The 13,459-nt window shown below is 34.5% G+C and overlaps 1 protein-coding gene across 1 annotated transcript in view; it reads right to left on the reverse strand.

The window, feature by feature from the left end:
• Positions 1–11,226: 11,226 nt before the first annotated feature.
• The window catches only part of LOC150077576 (uncharacterized), a 53,880-nt gene continuing 51,647 nt past the window's right edge, over positions 11,227–13,459 (reverse strand). Inside the window, exon 2 of the mRNA XM_090385949.1 lies at positions 11,227–13,335. Within this exon, the coding sequence (XP_090242075.1) occupies positions 11,227–13,329 (2,103 nt within the window). The 5' untranslated portion in view covers positions 13,330–13,335. The remainder of the gene's footprint in view (positions 13,336–13,459) is intronic.

Consider the following 13,459-nt stretch of genomic DNA (forward strand, 5'->3'; position numbering starts at 1 on the left):
AAGTTTTTTTACATTCTTTTACTTCTCTTATTTTTTTCCTATTAATAATAACATGTATTAAACTGCAATTTTATACCTTAATAATGGTGGGAAGAGCCGTGGTGTAACTGAATACATAGGACTGCTATAACTAAAGTGGCTAAGGTAAAGAACGGCAACACAAGAACCATGGGAAACTTCATTTCCCACTACAGCAGTTTCTCCCTGCATGCTTGGTAAACAGATGGTGCATGTTATCAGTAGTGGCTGTAGAAGTTGATAACAATGTATTGATTAGTTTTTTCGGCTGAAATTTACTTACGGGTACACCCTCCAGACTGCCTGTCTTAGGGTGTTTATCCCCCCTCTTCCCGATGTTTTAAAATAGGAAATGACTTCTACAGACGACTTCTACTCCGTGACAGTAGGTCATTTTCCTATTTTAAAATAGGAAAATGCAGGAAGAGGGATAAACACCCTAAGACTGAGAGAGTGTGGAGGGTGTACCCTTAAGTAAATTCCAGCCCACTCATGAACTCCAATAATCTGCTTTTAATAATGAGAAAAAACAGCTGAAATTTACTTACAGGTACATCCTCCAGGCTGACTGTCTCATGAACTCCAATAATCTGCTTTTAATAATGAGAAAAAACTAATCAATACATCATTATCGACTTCTACTGTCACTACCGATAACATCCAAGAATGCAGGGAGAAACAGTGGTAGCAGGAAATGAGTTTGCCCAGTAAGTTTACCAAAGTTTCTCATGTTGGCTTTCTCTACCTTCGCCACTAAAGCTTACCTACTCTGGAACATTTATAGAAAATCTAATTAAATGCTGTGTTCACACTTCATAGGTACATTATTGAGACAATGCAAATAAAAGTTATGGAAAAATACACAGGATCAAGGGCATGCCCTGAGAATCTAATGCATACACGCATGTGAATGAGTGCGACACCTTGGATTATAATATGGTCATGTTTAATATTTTTAAAAATTGCTAAAGCACCAAAACCCCATCTTGCACATACTCAAATAAAATAAAATCAACACTGAACAAAAACTCAGTTACCAAAATTCATTACTTTCAACCAATGATTGGAGAGGCCCTAATTTTTTTCCCATAAAACTCTTTTTTTTTTTAGATTAATTTGTAAATTAATTTGTTACAATATTACTTATTAGGCAATAAATTTATATTAGAACTTCATTTTTGGTAACTGTTTATATGTATATATTTCCAGCTGTTAAAAACACTGCGGTACATGATATAAATATTAAATAGCTGCATTATGCAGCATGCATTCTAAGAAAGGTGCATAATATCACATTTGGAATGGTAATATATATTTTTTTCTCTATGCAAGAAATTACAATAAACACCTGACTCTGAATGTGATACACCCAAAGATACCCAGGTCATGTGCAAACAGGAGGTAACTCTAACGATTGTTCACATGAAAATAATGGCAAAGGACCAAAAGGAGTAGCAATTCAAGTAAATTTAGAGTTAATAGGCTTCAGGCAACTCTTATAATGCTATATAAGAGTAATATAACATTATCATACATACAGTGCAAAAGCATCTTTTTTTGTACATAGAAAAATGTAAACTAAGTTTCCATGCATCAGGCATCCCATATTAAAAGGAAATGCTAAGTTTCCTGTGGTCTTGCACTACAAATAAATAACATTTCTCCTTAAAATATACCACTATTTGTTTTACACTGTACTTATGTTAATAACTAACAATGGCAATGCTTTTTAGCACTGCAACACAAATAAATAGCAATATACTTCTTAGTGAGAAGTGTTTTTGTTTGTGACCTAAGATTAAGGTAACTCATTTAACTCGCAAGATCTCTGACTGTGTATAAAGTTAGTGTAATGTCATTCAAATGCTGCATATTACTGGCAAAACTGTTTCCCAAATAACAACAGTGCACAGCAGTATTATCGGCTTCACAGATTAAAAGGTAGTGGGGTTCCAGTGCTTGTTATTATGGCTAGAAATTGCTGACAAATTGTTCAGAGAAAGAGATCTGCAAGTCCATATTTTAAGCTATGGAATAAATGTGTCTAAGGACGGAAAATCAATCCCTAGTTATAATGGCCTCCCCTCACTTGTTATTAAAACATGTGGTCCAGGGTATACTTCTGTTTTTTTGTCTCCTTTTTATACCTCCCTTCAGGCCCAATATAGGATGAGTAGTCAAATGCCAGAGTGCAGTAGAACCCAAGTTTCAGTGAATCCATTTTTTAAACCAACAATGGCTGTTAAATATGGTTAACAATTGTATTCATTCTTAAAATGATAATCTATGAAATCCTCTAACCTAGTGAACCATGTCAGAATATAAATAGAACTTTTTTTTTAATTCCACTGGTATTTTTCTGTTTAGATAAGTTTTCGCTTATATCCAGCAAGTTTATGAGAAATCTTTGGCAAGAGATGCAAAGAAAAACAGCAAAGAGTTATTTACTTATGTAAACTCTAGAAGGAAAGGGATGATCAAATTGGTCCACTTAACAGAGATGGTTCAACTATTGATGATTATGCTCAGGTAGCTGATAAACTGAATGAGTATTTTGCATCTACATTCACACATGAGTAGTTATTAAAGGAGGGGAATGCCAGACGTTTATCAAACTCTAACAGGCAGTTAAGTAATTTTGTAATAACTGAGAGCAAAGTGGAGTAGAAATTGCTGAAGTTAAACATAAGGCACCTGGGACAGATAGAATCTATCCAGTTATATTAAAGGAAGTAAGCAAAACCTTAGCCATAATTATGAAAGCTTCCTTGGACTCAGGGGAGGTCCCGATAGACTGGAGATGTGCAAATGTGTCCCTAAATTCACAAAGGGTTATCAAAGAGTGAAACGGGTAAATACAGACCTGTTAGTTTAACTTCTGTTCAGGGAAAATAATGGAGTCACTGGTTAAGGCAGCAATGCAGGATCATCTAGACAAGACTGCAATTATAGTTCAGACACAGCATGGGTTTGTTAAGGGAAAGTCTTGTCTGACAAATTTGATTGGATACTATGATGTGGTCACAACAGAACTAGATGCAAAGAATAATTTTGATATCATGTACTTGGATTTTAGGAAAGCTTTTGATACTGTGGCACATGGAAGACTATTGCACAAATTGGAGCAGTATGGCATTAAGGGCAAGTTGCAAAAATTGATAAAACAATGGTTGAGTTGGAGAAGACAAAGAGTAGTTAACAATGGACATGGCTCTTCATGGACTAATGTTATTAGTGGAGTCCCCCCCCCCCAGGTTCAGTGTTGGGCCCATTGCTGTTTTCGGTATTTATCAATGATATTGATGAAGGTATATTAAGGTTAATGTCTAAGTTTGCAGATAATACAAAGGTTGGCAGGGTTGTTAATGACAGTACACTACTGCAACAGGATCTGGAAAAGTTGAATAGATGGGCTGAGAGATGGCAACTGAAGTTTAAGATTAACAAATGTAAAGTAGTGCATATGGGTAGCAGCAACCCCAGAGTAACGTATAAACTGGGTGGTACTGCACTCAGGGTAATGGAGAATTAAAAGGAGCTGGGGGTACTTGTGCAGTCAGATATGAAGTTTTCTGAGCAGTGCAAAAAGGCAGCAAGAGTAGCTCATGGTGTCTTGTCAATGATATACAGGAATTTTGCTAGCAGGGATAAGGGGGTGATTGTCCCCTTGTATAAAGCCACACCTTGAGTACTGTATACAGGTCTGAAGGCCTCATTTTAGGAAAGATGTAGTGCTGCTAGAACAAGTGAGGGGTGAAGTGGAAGTGGTTTTTTTTTTTTTTTTTTTGGCTGATGCTGCATAAGCTTGCTTTCTTGCATCAAATGCCTCTACTAATGCTAATGCTAAAGTACAGAGAAGAACAATGAGTTTGGTGAGTGGAACAAAGGTTGGCATTACCAAGAAAGGCCTAGGTTCTGCAAATTGCAGCTTCTGGAGATGACACAAGTGAGGTGATCTAATTGAGGTGAATGGATTGAGCAAGCTCAGTGCTAATGGGATTCTTCCTCTTGCTCAGATTACTCACCTGAGAGGGCATAAATTCAAACTGAGGAAAGACAATTGTAGAATAGATGTGAGAAATTTGCCTTTAGCCAGCAGGGGTTGATAGTTGGAACAAACTTCCATCTGCTGTAGTGGTGGTCAAAAGTTCAAGGCAGAACTAGACAAACATTTGGAGTGAATGGATGGATGAAATGGGAAGGTTTTTTTTTTTTTTTTTGGCTGATGCTATATAAGTTTTCTTGCATCATATGCCTCTACTAATAAAGTTCCTAAAAATGGTGATAAATCACTCCTTTCCTATTATAATTCCATATACAGTGAATGCCAGTTATCACTAGTTATTATTATCAGCTGCTTTAGACTAAGGCGCATTTAGGGCTAGAGCCTCAAGCTGCGAACAAATTTAGACTATGTATATAAAGTGCTTAGCATCATAATACACAGCCATTTCTGAATAAACAGAAAATTTTTTAAGGTGGCATCGTTTTAGGTTATATCTCATATTGTGAATACCTTCACAACGAGTTGCCATGATATTGCACTACTTCGAATAAGTAACGCTTCACCTAAGGAGAAGACTAATGTTACTTATTCTCAGATAGGTACCACCACCCAGACAGCACTGTTTCAGGGCTATTTGGCCCTTCTTCAGTGAGTGGGTAGGTACCCAAGTGATGCAATGATGGCAAAAACAGTTATGAAGTATAACTCCACAATATGAGAGATGCCTGATGGTGTATGATGTATTTAGACTAAGGCGCATTTAGGGCTAGAGCCTCAAGCTGCGAACAAATTTAGACTATGTATATAAAGTGCTTAGCATCATAATACACAGCCATTTCTGAATAAACAGAAAATTTTTTAAGGTGGCATCGTTTTAGGTTATATGATGCTAAGCACTTTATATACATAATCAGCTGCTTATTATTATATTCAAAAATTAAGATCCAGAACCATGTAAATAAAGTCTGCCGCTTTATGTGATCATACCACCATTTATTGTTATCATTTTTCCTTTCAATTGGGAGAAATATATCTTCCCGAACCTTTAAAATTATGTATAAGTCAGAAATTTGTTGATTATTTACAACCCTGACTACAAAATAATGTTTATGACCTCATCCCTTGTCACATGAATGTAGTACCTTTTAACTTCTAATCTCTGTCACGTCCATCGGCGCCTCCATAGCCAGGTGGGCAGGAGCAGCAGTGCGTAGCACATGCTTCTTGATCAGACCGGGGTTCGAGCCCGTGACCACCAAATACGGAGGATGCGGAAAGGTCAGGAAATGACCACCGCATATCCCCGGAGCAATATGGCCTTAGTTGCTAATGCTCCTAAAAACCAAATAACAACAACAACATGTCCATCACCTTCAGGAAACGCAGGAAAGTGCCTATAAACAAAGGCAAGCGAACAATCAAGAAAATTATGTTTTTGCTATCGGGTTATATGGTCAGGAAAAGGAACAATCCAACTCGCTACTGTAAAGTTTTACAACTATACAAGTTATTGGCATTTAATTACACTATCCAAACTGTCCAAGTTTTCCCACAAGTTATCTCACAGTGCTTTATGTTACACAAAATTTTGATGTGTAGGTAAAAATTGATGAAATCTTCCAACAACAACAGACGATCCATCAATAAATGATGTAGTCAATGGAATTATACCAGATAAATCTGATATCAAATAAAATTAAGATTCTGATCACTAATGAAGATTCTGATCACAAAAGGTTTCCTAATTTCCAAAGAAATTAGGAAATCTTTTGAAGCGTTATCGAGTGCATTAGAACTTAAGGGAGGGAAAAGTGAAGACTACAAAAAAATAAATTTTATTTTTATTTATTTTAACACTGAAATCGGTTGATATGTGTTTATACTGTAGTTATGTATGTAGAGTACTACATATACTGTACTGATAAATCTAAAGTCGGTCCCAGGTGAGGGTAGAATGGTTTTTTCTTCCAGATAGGACTTGCTCCATGATCCATAGTACAGGAAGTATGAATATTGGAGAACAATATTCATACTTCCTATGTACTGTACTGGATAATAAATAAAAATTGGTAAGATACACAACTTTTTATATTTCATTAAAAAAAATTCCTTCATTTAATATTATCAGCCGCTTAATATTATCAATTATCATAAACCAAATATGATCACAATTCAAAAACTCAAAACAGTTGTTTTTGGTATTTTTAAGGCTTCTTATTGTGTTTGGCATACATGTATTCTAAATAAGCTCCTATGTTACAGTCTTCTGGTTACCCCTCTCCCTTCCGCTTTTAATTTTGCAGTTGGTTCAACCTGTAGCTTCCAGCCTATCAAATGTCTTGCTGATTGCTACCAGACATGAAAGCACAATAAGCCATATTGCCAAAATGGCATAAATAACATCCCATCTGATGCCTTACACATCACTGTCAAAAACACAGTTCTTAAGTTTGTATGTCATAGACTAAGAAGGAAGGATAACATATCAAACAAACCTTTGTTAATCCTGATACTACTGATCGGTATCCATACTTATCTGCACTTCAATATCAATACCACATATAGCTTTTGTTGGTTACTTTTAAAACTTTGTTTTTGGATGATTCTTGTCTGCATTATCTCATTGTGTGCCCACCAAGTATGAATTCCTTTTATTAATTAGATTCTCTGCAGATATCTCAGAAGAGTAGAAACACTTTAATTATAGCTATCCTTGTATAATTGGAAGACTTTCAACAATTACTAATTCCCCACACATATTGCTCATTTAACTACCAAAATACCAGACAATCCTAGCCATACAACCAACACTCTTGATATTTTTCTCCCAAACCCTTCAAAATAGAATGTTAGTGTTAGGCACTTCAGTTCACAACTTCATTATGGTCTCTCTCTCTCTCTGCACATGAGCACATCACAAATATTGCTTCCTCTGAATCCAAAAAAAACTGGATTTTCTTTATTGCTCTCAACAGTATGTTTCTTCTAAACAACTATCCATTATGAACCAATTTCAAATCTGACTTACCATGAAATATTGTTCCCGCATCTGGAGTGCCCCAAAAGCCCCCCCTCTCAAGTTTCTAGACTTCACTCAAGAGTGGCAATCCAGTTGCCACTCTTGAGTAATGGCCGGTCTCTTCAAAGTCTTTGTATTCTGTCTCATAACATTACATTTTTTCTGGTCCATGCCTTTTCTATAGATTCTTCCATGGGCATTGTTCTTCTAAATAGTTATCTGTAATCCTCCCCCCCACCCTACTCTTTTTCAAACCAGTCTGAACACATGCCAAAACCAGTGAGCATCCATCCACTGTCCAACTCAATACTTGTAGAACCAACTTTTCCTCATTTATTCCTTGTACTTCTGTTTTTTTGGAATAACCTTCCTTTACATTTATTTCCCAAAAATTACACTCTACAAGGATTTAAGTCTAATGTCAACAAATATCTTCTGCCTTCTCAACCTACAACTTGCAGTATACTAAGTACTATAGGTTCAATACATTTTTCTTTTGGGTTTTCTTTAAAAAAAAACAAAGAAAGAAGCAAAATACCCTAAAGGTTAAACAGCTCTGAGCTCATCATAAAAATGGTAACTTTAGCAAAACACATTTCTACTCACACCAATTTAGAAACTTTCAAAAATATTTTTCTAAACTGAATGCATTCAACTGTAATTGCAATAAAATCACTGAGCAGCAGAATGATCAGTATTATCAATAAAAATCCAAATGCAGCTATATGACTTAGTGAATAATGTCACCAAACATCCATTGAGTTCCCCCAATAAACTTACATATTCCACTCTCAGTTGCTTTTGCAAAAGACACATTAATTCCACATATTGCAAGCATGATAAATACAAACAGCTCAGCTGCTCATAGACATACTCACATCATTGGGGGGAGAGCATAAAGCTCCCAAGAATGTTTCATTTTATATTATATAGCTGTACTTGTAAAAGCTATGGTTTTAGAACATACAACCTCTTACCCACACAAAAAATTTCTGGGTACATCACTGGAGCTCTGTCAAAGAAGAAGAGGTGAAATTATATAGAGTATATAAAATCATTTATTGGTATCCAATAAAGCAGGATGAATATCCTGATACAGGATATCTAAAATAGTTTTTCAGTACACTTTGCCATAAAGCCAAACATCAGGGTCAAGATCAAAACGGGTGGCCAGCTTGGAGGTGTGGAACAAATGAAGAATCAAATCTCTGTTTAATCTGGAAAGTTTAGACTGGGGTGGGAGAGATAGAGAGAGGGGAGGGGGCTCTAGTAATCTGTGGTGGATTTGTCTCTGAAGATCACTGCCTAAAATGAGTTTCTCACTTTATTCAGTGATTAGAGATACAAAACCTTGAAGAGTTTTGTATTACCAGCAAACATGACAACAGGCATTATTTCAATCCACTAGTACAGTTGATGACACAAAAGGAAGCCCAAGTTTGGCATTTAGCCACCTGACGAGAAAATATGTCTGATATGACTGGCTAAAAAGCATATTTCAAGAAGAAAGACCAGATCAGTAATGTATAGAGGAAGTGAGGTAGAATACAGATGCCAAAGTATTTGCATATAAGTATTCAGATTACATACGAGAGTGAGTTCACACTTCATAAACCAGAAAGTTGTTAGAGTTGGTTGGCAGAATGAAACTTTATGCAATGGACCAAAAAGAGAAATTCTGAATTCAGATGTACTCAGAAAAATTGAATCTGGTTTATAGTATACCAAATCCCTGGAGCAGGGTGGCCGTGTTTTGAAAACTGGTAAGTGGGACAACTTGAAACAAAATGTGTAGTATAGCATTTTTTCCTTCAAAAAGTAAAAGAAAAATATAAAATTACAATACATTTTTTTAATCAATCAATCATACTCTTGATTTTTAAGGAGTCCTTATGTGCTGTAATGTAATAACTAGATCGTATATATATAGCTTAGCTTAATACAATCAATCATAGTATTTATTTGTTATATGATTGTTGTTAATATGTATTTGTCCTATATAAACTATAATATTATTTATAACAGTTATTTTAAAAATAGCAAGGAAGACTACATTTACTTTATATATTTTTCTTTAGATTTCGCTAGTTTTAAAATTTCTTCTCCTTCCGAAGATTTTAAAAAGTTTTTAAATTCTGAACAGGACATGTTATAGTTTTTTTCACCATAAGTTTGGCTTCTAAATTTTCTATTAAAAGACTGTTTCTCTCTTTCCGCCAAGCAGTTTTCGTTAAGCTGAAAACTCTTTCTGATGAAGCATTTGAATGTAGTTATTTACTGTACTTTACGATATCTTAAATGATTATTACTGTTTTTTCATTTAATTTTCAAAATTACTTCACTTTAACAATTCAAAAAAAAGGAAAATTCATTTGAGAATTTTTACTAAAATAATGTATGCCATTATACATGTAATTTAAAAAAAAAAACAAAGAAAAAAGATTCCTCAATTCTCATTTTTCTCTTGTTATTAGAATTAATTTTTAACACATCCGTTAGATTCCAGTAAGAATTAATTAAAAATACATAAAATCAATAAATTAAGTTTTTTCTTCTCTTATCAGGACAAATGGTGGTATTATCGGGAAGCTGGACTTAAAAGTTCTAAATCGGAATAATCCCGGCCATATCTGAACGGTTGGCCACCCTGCCCTGGAGACCAATTTCAATAACACAAAACAGCAAAATCACCTGCATTATGTTTTACTGAAGCTTTTAATTCAAACAGAACTTACCTTATAATATATAGAAATTTTTTTTTTAAAAAATGGCATTTATAATATTATGTTTCCAAAAGCTGATTGTAGTTCACAATGACCAATTATTTAAGCATAGCGTTCTTCAATAACATGCATTTTATATAAAAAGATTTTATAATGTTCTAATATATAGCTGTACTTCTAAAGCTACCAGCATAAATTATATTGTTTATAATATTGAAAACTTTAGTGCTCACCCCTCCCCCTCAATTTTAAATTGTGCATCTACCAATTTAATACTGAATATAAAAACCAGTGATTCTCAACCGGTGGATTACAAACTCCCCATGGTATCTCAGAGAATATCCTATAGGTTCAAGACATAACATAATAAAGCAAAAAAAAAAGCTTGCTATGACCAGTAGTGTGTGTGTGTGTGTGTGTGTGCTTGCTTGCTTGCTCTCTCTCTCTCTCTCTCTCTCTCTCGCTCTCTCTCTCTCTCGCTCTCTCTCTCTGGTGTTTTTGATTTTTTCAAGAAACAATCTATCAAAAGAATGTTGAGAAACACTGATATAAACTACAGTATTACATAATATATCCATAAAATTAAAAAAATAAATCATTTATTGATGCAAATAACTAAACAGTTAAGTAAATATGAAAATCAAAGAAAATAAAATAAGCTAAATATGCTGTGAAATAATCTAGAAAGAGTTAATCATATATTTCTCACGATCTTAGAAGAAGAAAATTAATTTCTAAACTGTATGATTCCTGTTGCTATGAAAGATTACAGCAGAAGTAAGGAGGAAGATGCACAATGGCAGAACATAAAAAATACAATATAAATCTCATTTTAAAACAAAAAAAAATTTGAATTTATTAATTTGATAAATACACTATATACAAATTCTGTATGTACATCAAATACATTTTTTTTTTCTAAGTAATATGAAGTGTAGTTCATTAATGACATTATTGACAATATATATCAGATATTAAAATATTGGATATGCATTCTCATTTTTAAAAGAAATGTTTCAAGAGAATTAATGGCAACAAAATATTCTTACAAAATATCTTGTCAATCATATAATCAACAATCATCTTTTTAAAGTCCCATAAAAGTAGTAGTTGAAGCAATTAATTTCATGAAGTTGAAGTTAAGAGAACATTAAATGTGAATAACAATATTTTGTTGGTTAATGTCTAATAACACAGGCATAGTCATAATTTAAATTTGAATATATGAAAATGAGAAGGAATTTCCAAACTTCACTACAAACAGCACCTTCAAAACAGTTTAACAGAATTTTAAATCTTAAATAAAGATCTCATTTAGGCTCATGAATATTTCTATGCCATTGGGTAGAGAAGAAGGGAAAGCAGGAAAGAGAAGAGATATTATCTGTCTTTCCTGTGTCTATCTTCTAAATTAAAAAATTATTAACTTTCTCATTCTCTTGAATGCTGTCTACTGTAACTTAGTCACTATCAGATGAATGTCTTCTGTGTTTACGATGATGGTGCTTATGTTTTTTATGTCTTTTCTTTTTATCTTTATGCTTTTTACAATGCAATGAATAATTTTTCATCTTTTCTCCACTGCCAGAGTTCTGTGCATTATAATGCTGCTTAATCACACTACGTATTTTTACACAAGTACCACTACTATATGTAACAGCTGATCGCATTATTTCATCTCCAGAAGAGGTATCTGTGGATCTATTACGATGATGCCTGTCACCTTTGGTTTTGCAGTTATATTTTGAATGCCGTTTGCATGATTGATATGGTGACCAAGATGGTGATCGTGTCTGTGAAGATGATGATATATCTAAATATGACCTAGATTCTGACTGGGACCATTCTGAAGACAATGAATGCCTCTGAACTTTTGATGTTCGCACACTACTAGACTTTCTGTTATGTTTTGTCATCTTCCTTCCACGTGAATATCTCAGTTTACAATGTTTATTTCTTCTATTACTGGATGAGCAGTCACTTCTATTACTAGGTGAATAAGCTGCAACATCTGGAATTTCAGGAATATGTTCCACTTCTTGTTCAGTTTCTTGATTTGATAATTTGCTTCTATTCACTGGTGTATTACTTTGCTCTGTTTCACTTGAACTAGATACTAAGTTGATGACTTCTGGTGTTCTTAGTTGCTTTGGTTTAACAAAGTCAACAATAAAACAATCAGAGTCAGAATTGTGATCAATACACTGAATCTCTTCAGCAGTGTCTGAATTCCTTTGTGCATATACAGAAGTACTAGGACCAGGAATGCTAGAGTCATGAGCAGTATTGTTAACAGTTGAAACATCACTTCCACATACAGATGGTGAAGATGAACTATCAATCTGTTGACAACCTGTTTGATTGCAAACGGTTTGCCAAATACCTTTCTCTGAATTCCTTCTCAAGACAATTTTTGAATAATTTTTACTCTTACTTTGAGCACTCCTTTTTTTTGTATTTTCTAATGAAGTAACATTATGAGAAGAATGAAGCATGCTAAAGGAAAGTGGAATACTTTGAGAAGAGTTGCCAATAAAAACTGCAACAACATCATTTTCAGAGGTAGAAGCAACTGTTTGATTGTGCAGTTCCATTTCCAACTGTTCATAAACTGCAGAACTATCATACCTTCCCATATCATAGGGAGAACGGGCAAAATTATAAAATTCATGAATAAAATGATTTGTTCTATCCTGAAGATATGGATGAATGAGTAGATAAAATTCTTGGCTACGGATATCATATCTCATTATAAGACCCAAAATCAACTCCAACACAAAAGTCACTTGGCTTTCACTACCATGTAAAAGAGCTACTAATTCACGATTCAACCAAGGTATTAACCTATGTGTGCATGCTGGATTTTGGCGATAAAATTCTGGAGACACATCACGAAACCTTTTATTAGCACCAGTCTGTTCACTTCCTGCATGTACCCACATTCCACTATCATAAATATGACGCCTAAAGTTACTTGTTGAAGGATGATCCAAAATAACTAAATCTCTCTGAACTGAAGGATGTAATGAATGTGGTGCAAATGTTAGACGATGCCTATGGTATTCTATAGTTTCCTCAAAAGCAATGTGTCTCCGCCTCTCAGCTGTTAATGTAGACGGATAACGAAATCTTCTTCCATCTGGACTTTGCCAAGAATGATCAGATACACGTGAATTAATATAATATTGATCATATTCTTCAATAGAGCGCACGTTATGAACAATACTTTTGAATGGTTGCTTACAGAGAGGACACTCTGGTTTAACTTTAGACCATTCCAAAAGACAAGTAAAACAAAACATATGAAAGCAGCTATCTGTAAATGACTTGTTTTCAAGTTTCCCTAAACAGATAGCACAATTAGGATCTGGAGAACTTCTGGAAGGAGAACTTTTTGTAGGAGATCCCTGAAGTTCACTGGATCCAAAACCTGATTCTGGAGGTTTATCCCGAGTTTTAGGGCTTTCTTTTGATGGTTCTGATGTCTGGTTACTGCTCAGCATACTTCCCGCATCTTTTAATGACAGATGGTCTTCAGGCAGCTGTCTTGTACCTCCATCCATTGTGACCTATTCCCAGCATACAAAGGAAACTTTGAGTCAAGAATACCTAAATATTATGCAGCAGTGTATAGGTGAAACACCAAACACTGAACAGTGGACTGCAATATAAGACAATTATAATTGTTTAGTC

The sequence above is a fragment of the Mastigoproctus giganteus genome, chromosome 12 (assembly GCF_048544385.1).
Source record: "Mastigoproctus giganteus isolate SK-2022 chromosome 12, ASM4854438v1, whole genome shotgun sequence".
Taxonomy (NCBI): domain Eukaryota; kingdom Metazoa; phylum Arthropoda; class Arachnida; order Uropygi; family Thelyphonidae; genus Mastigoproctus; species Mastigoproctus giganteus.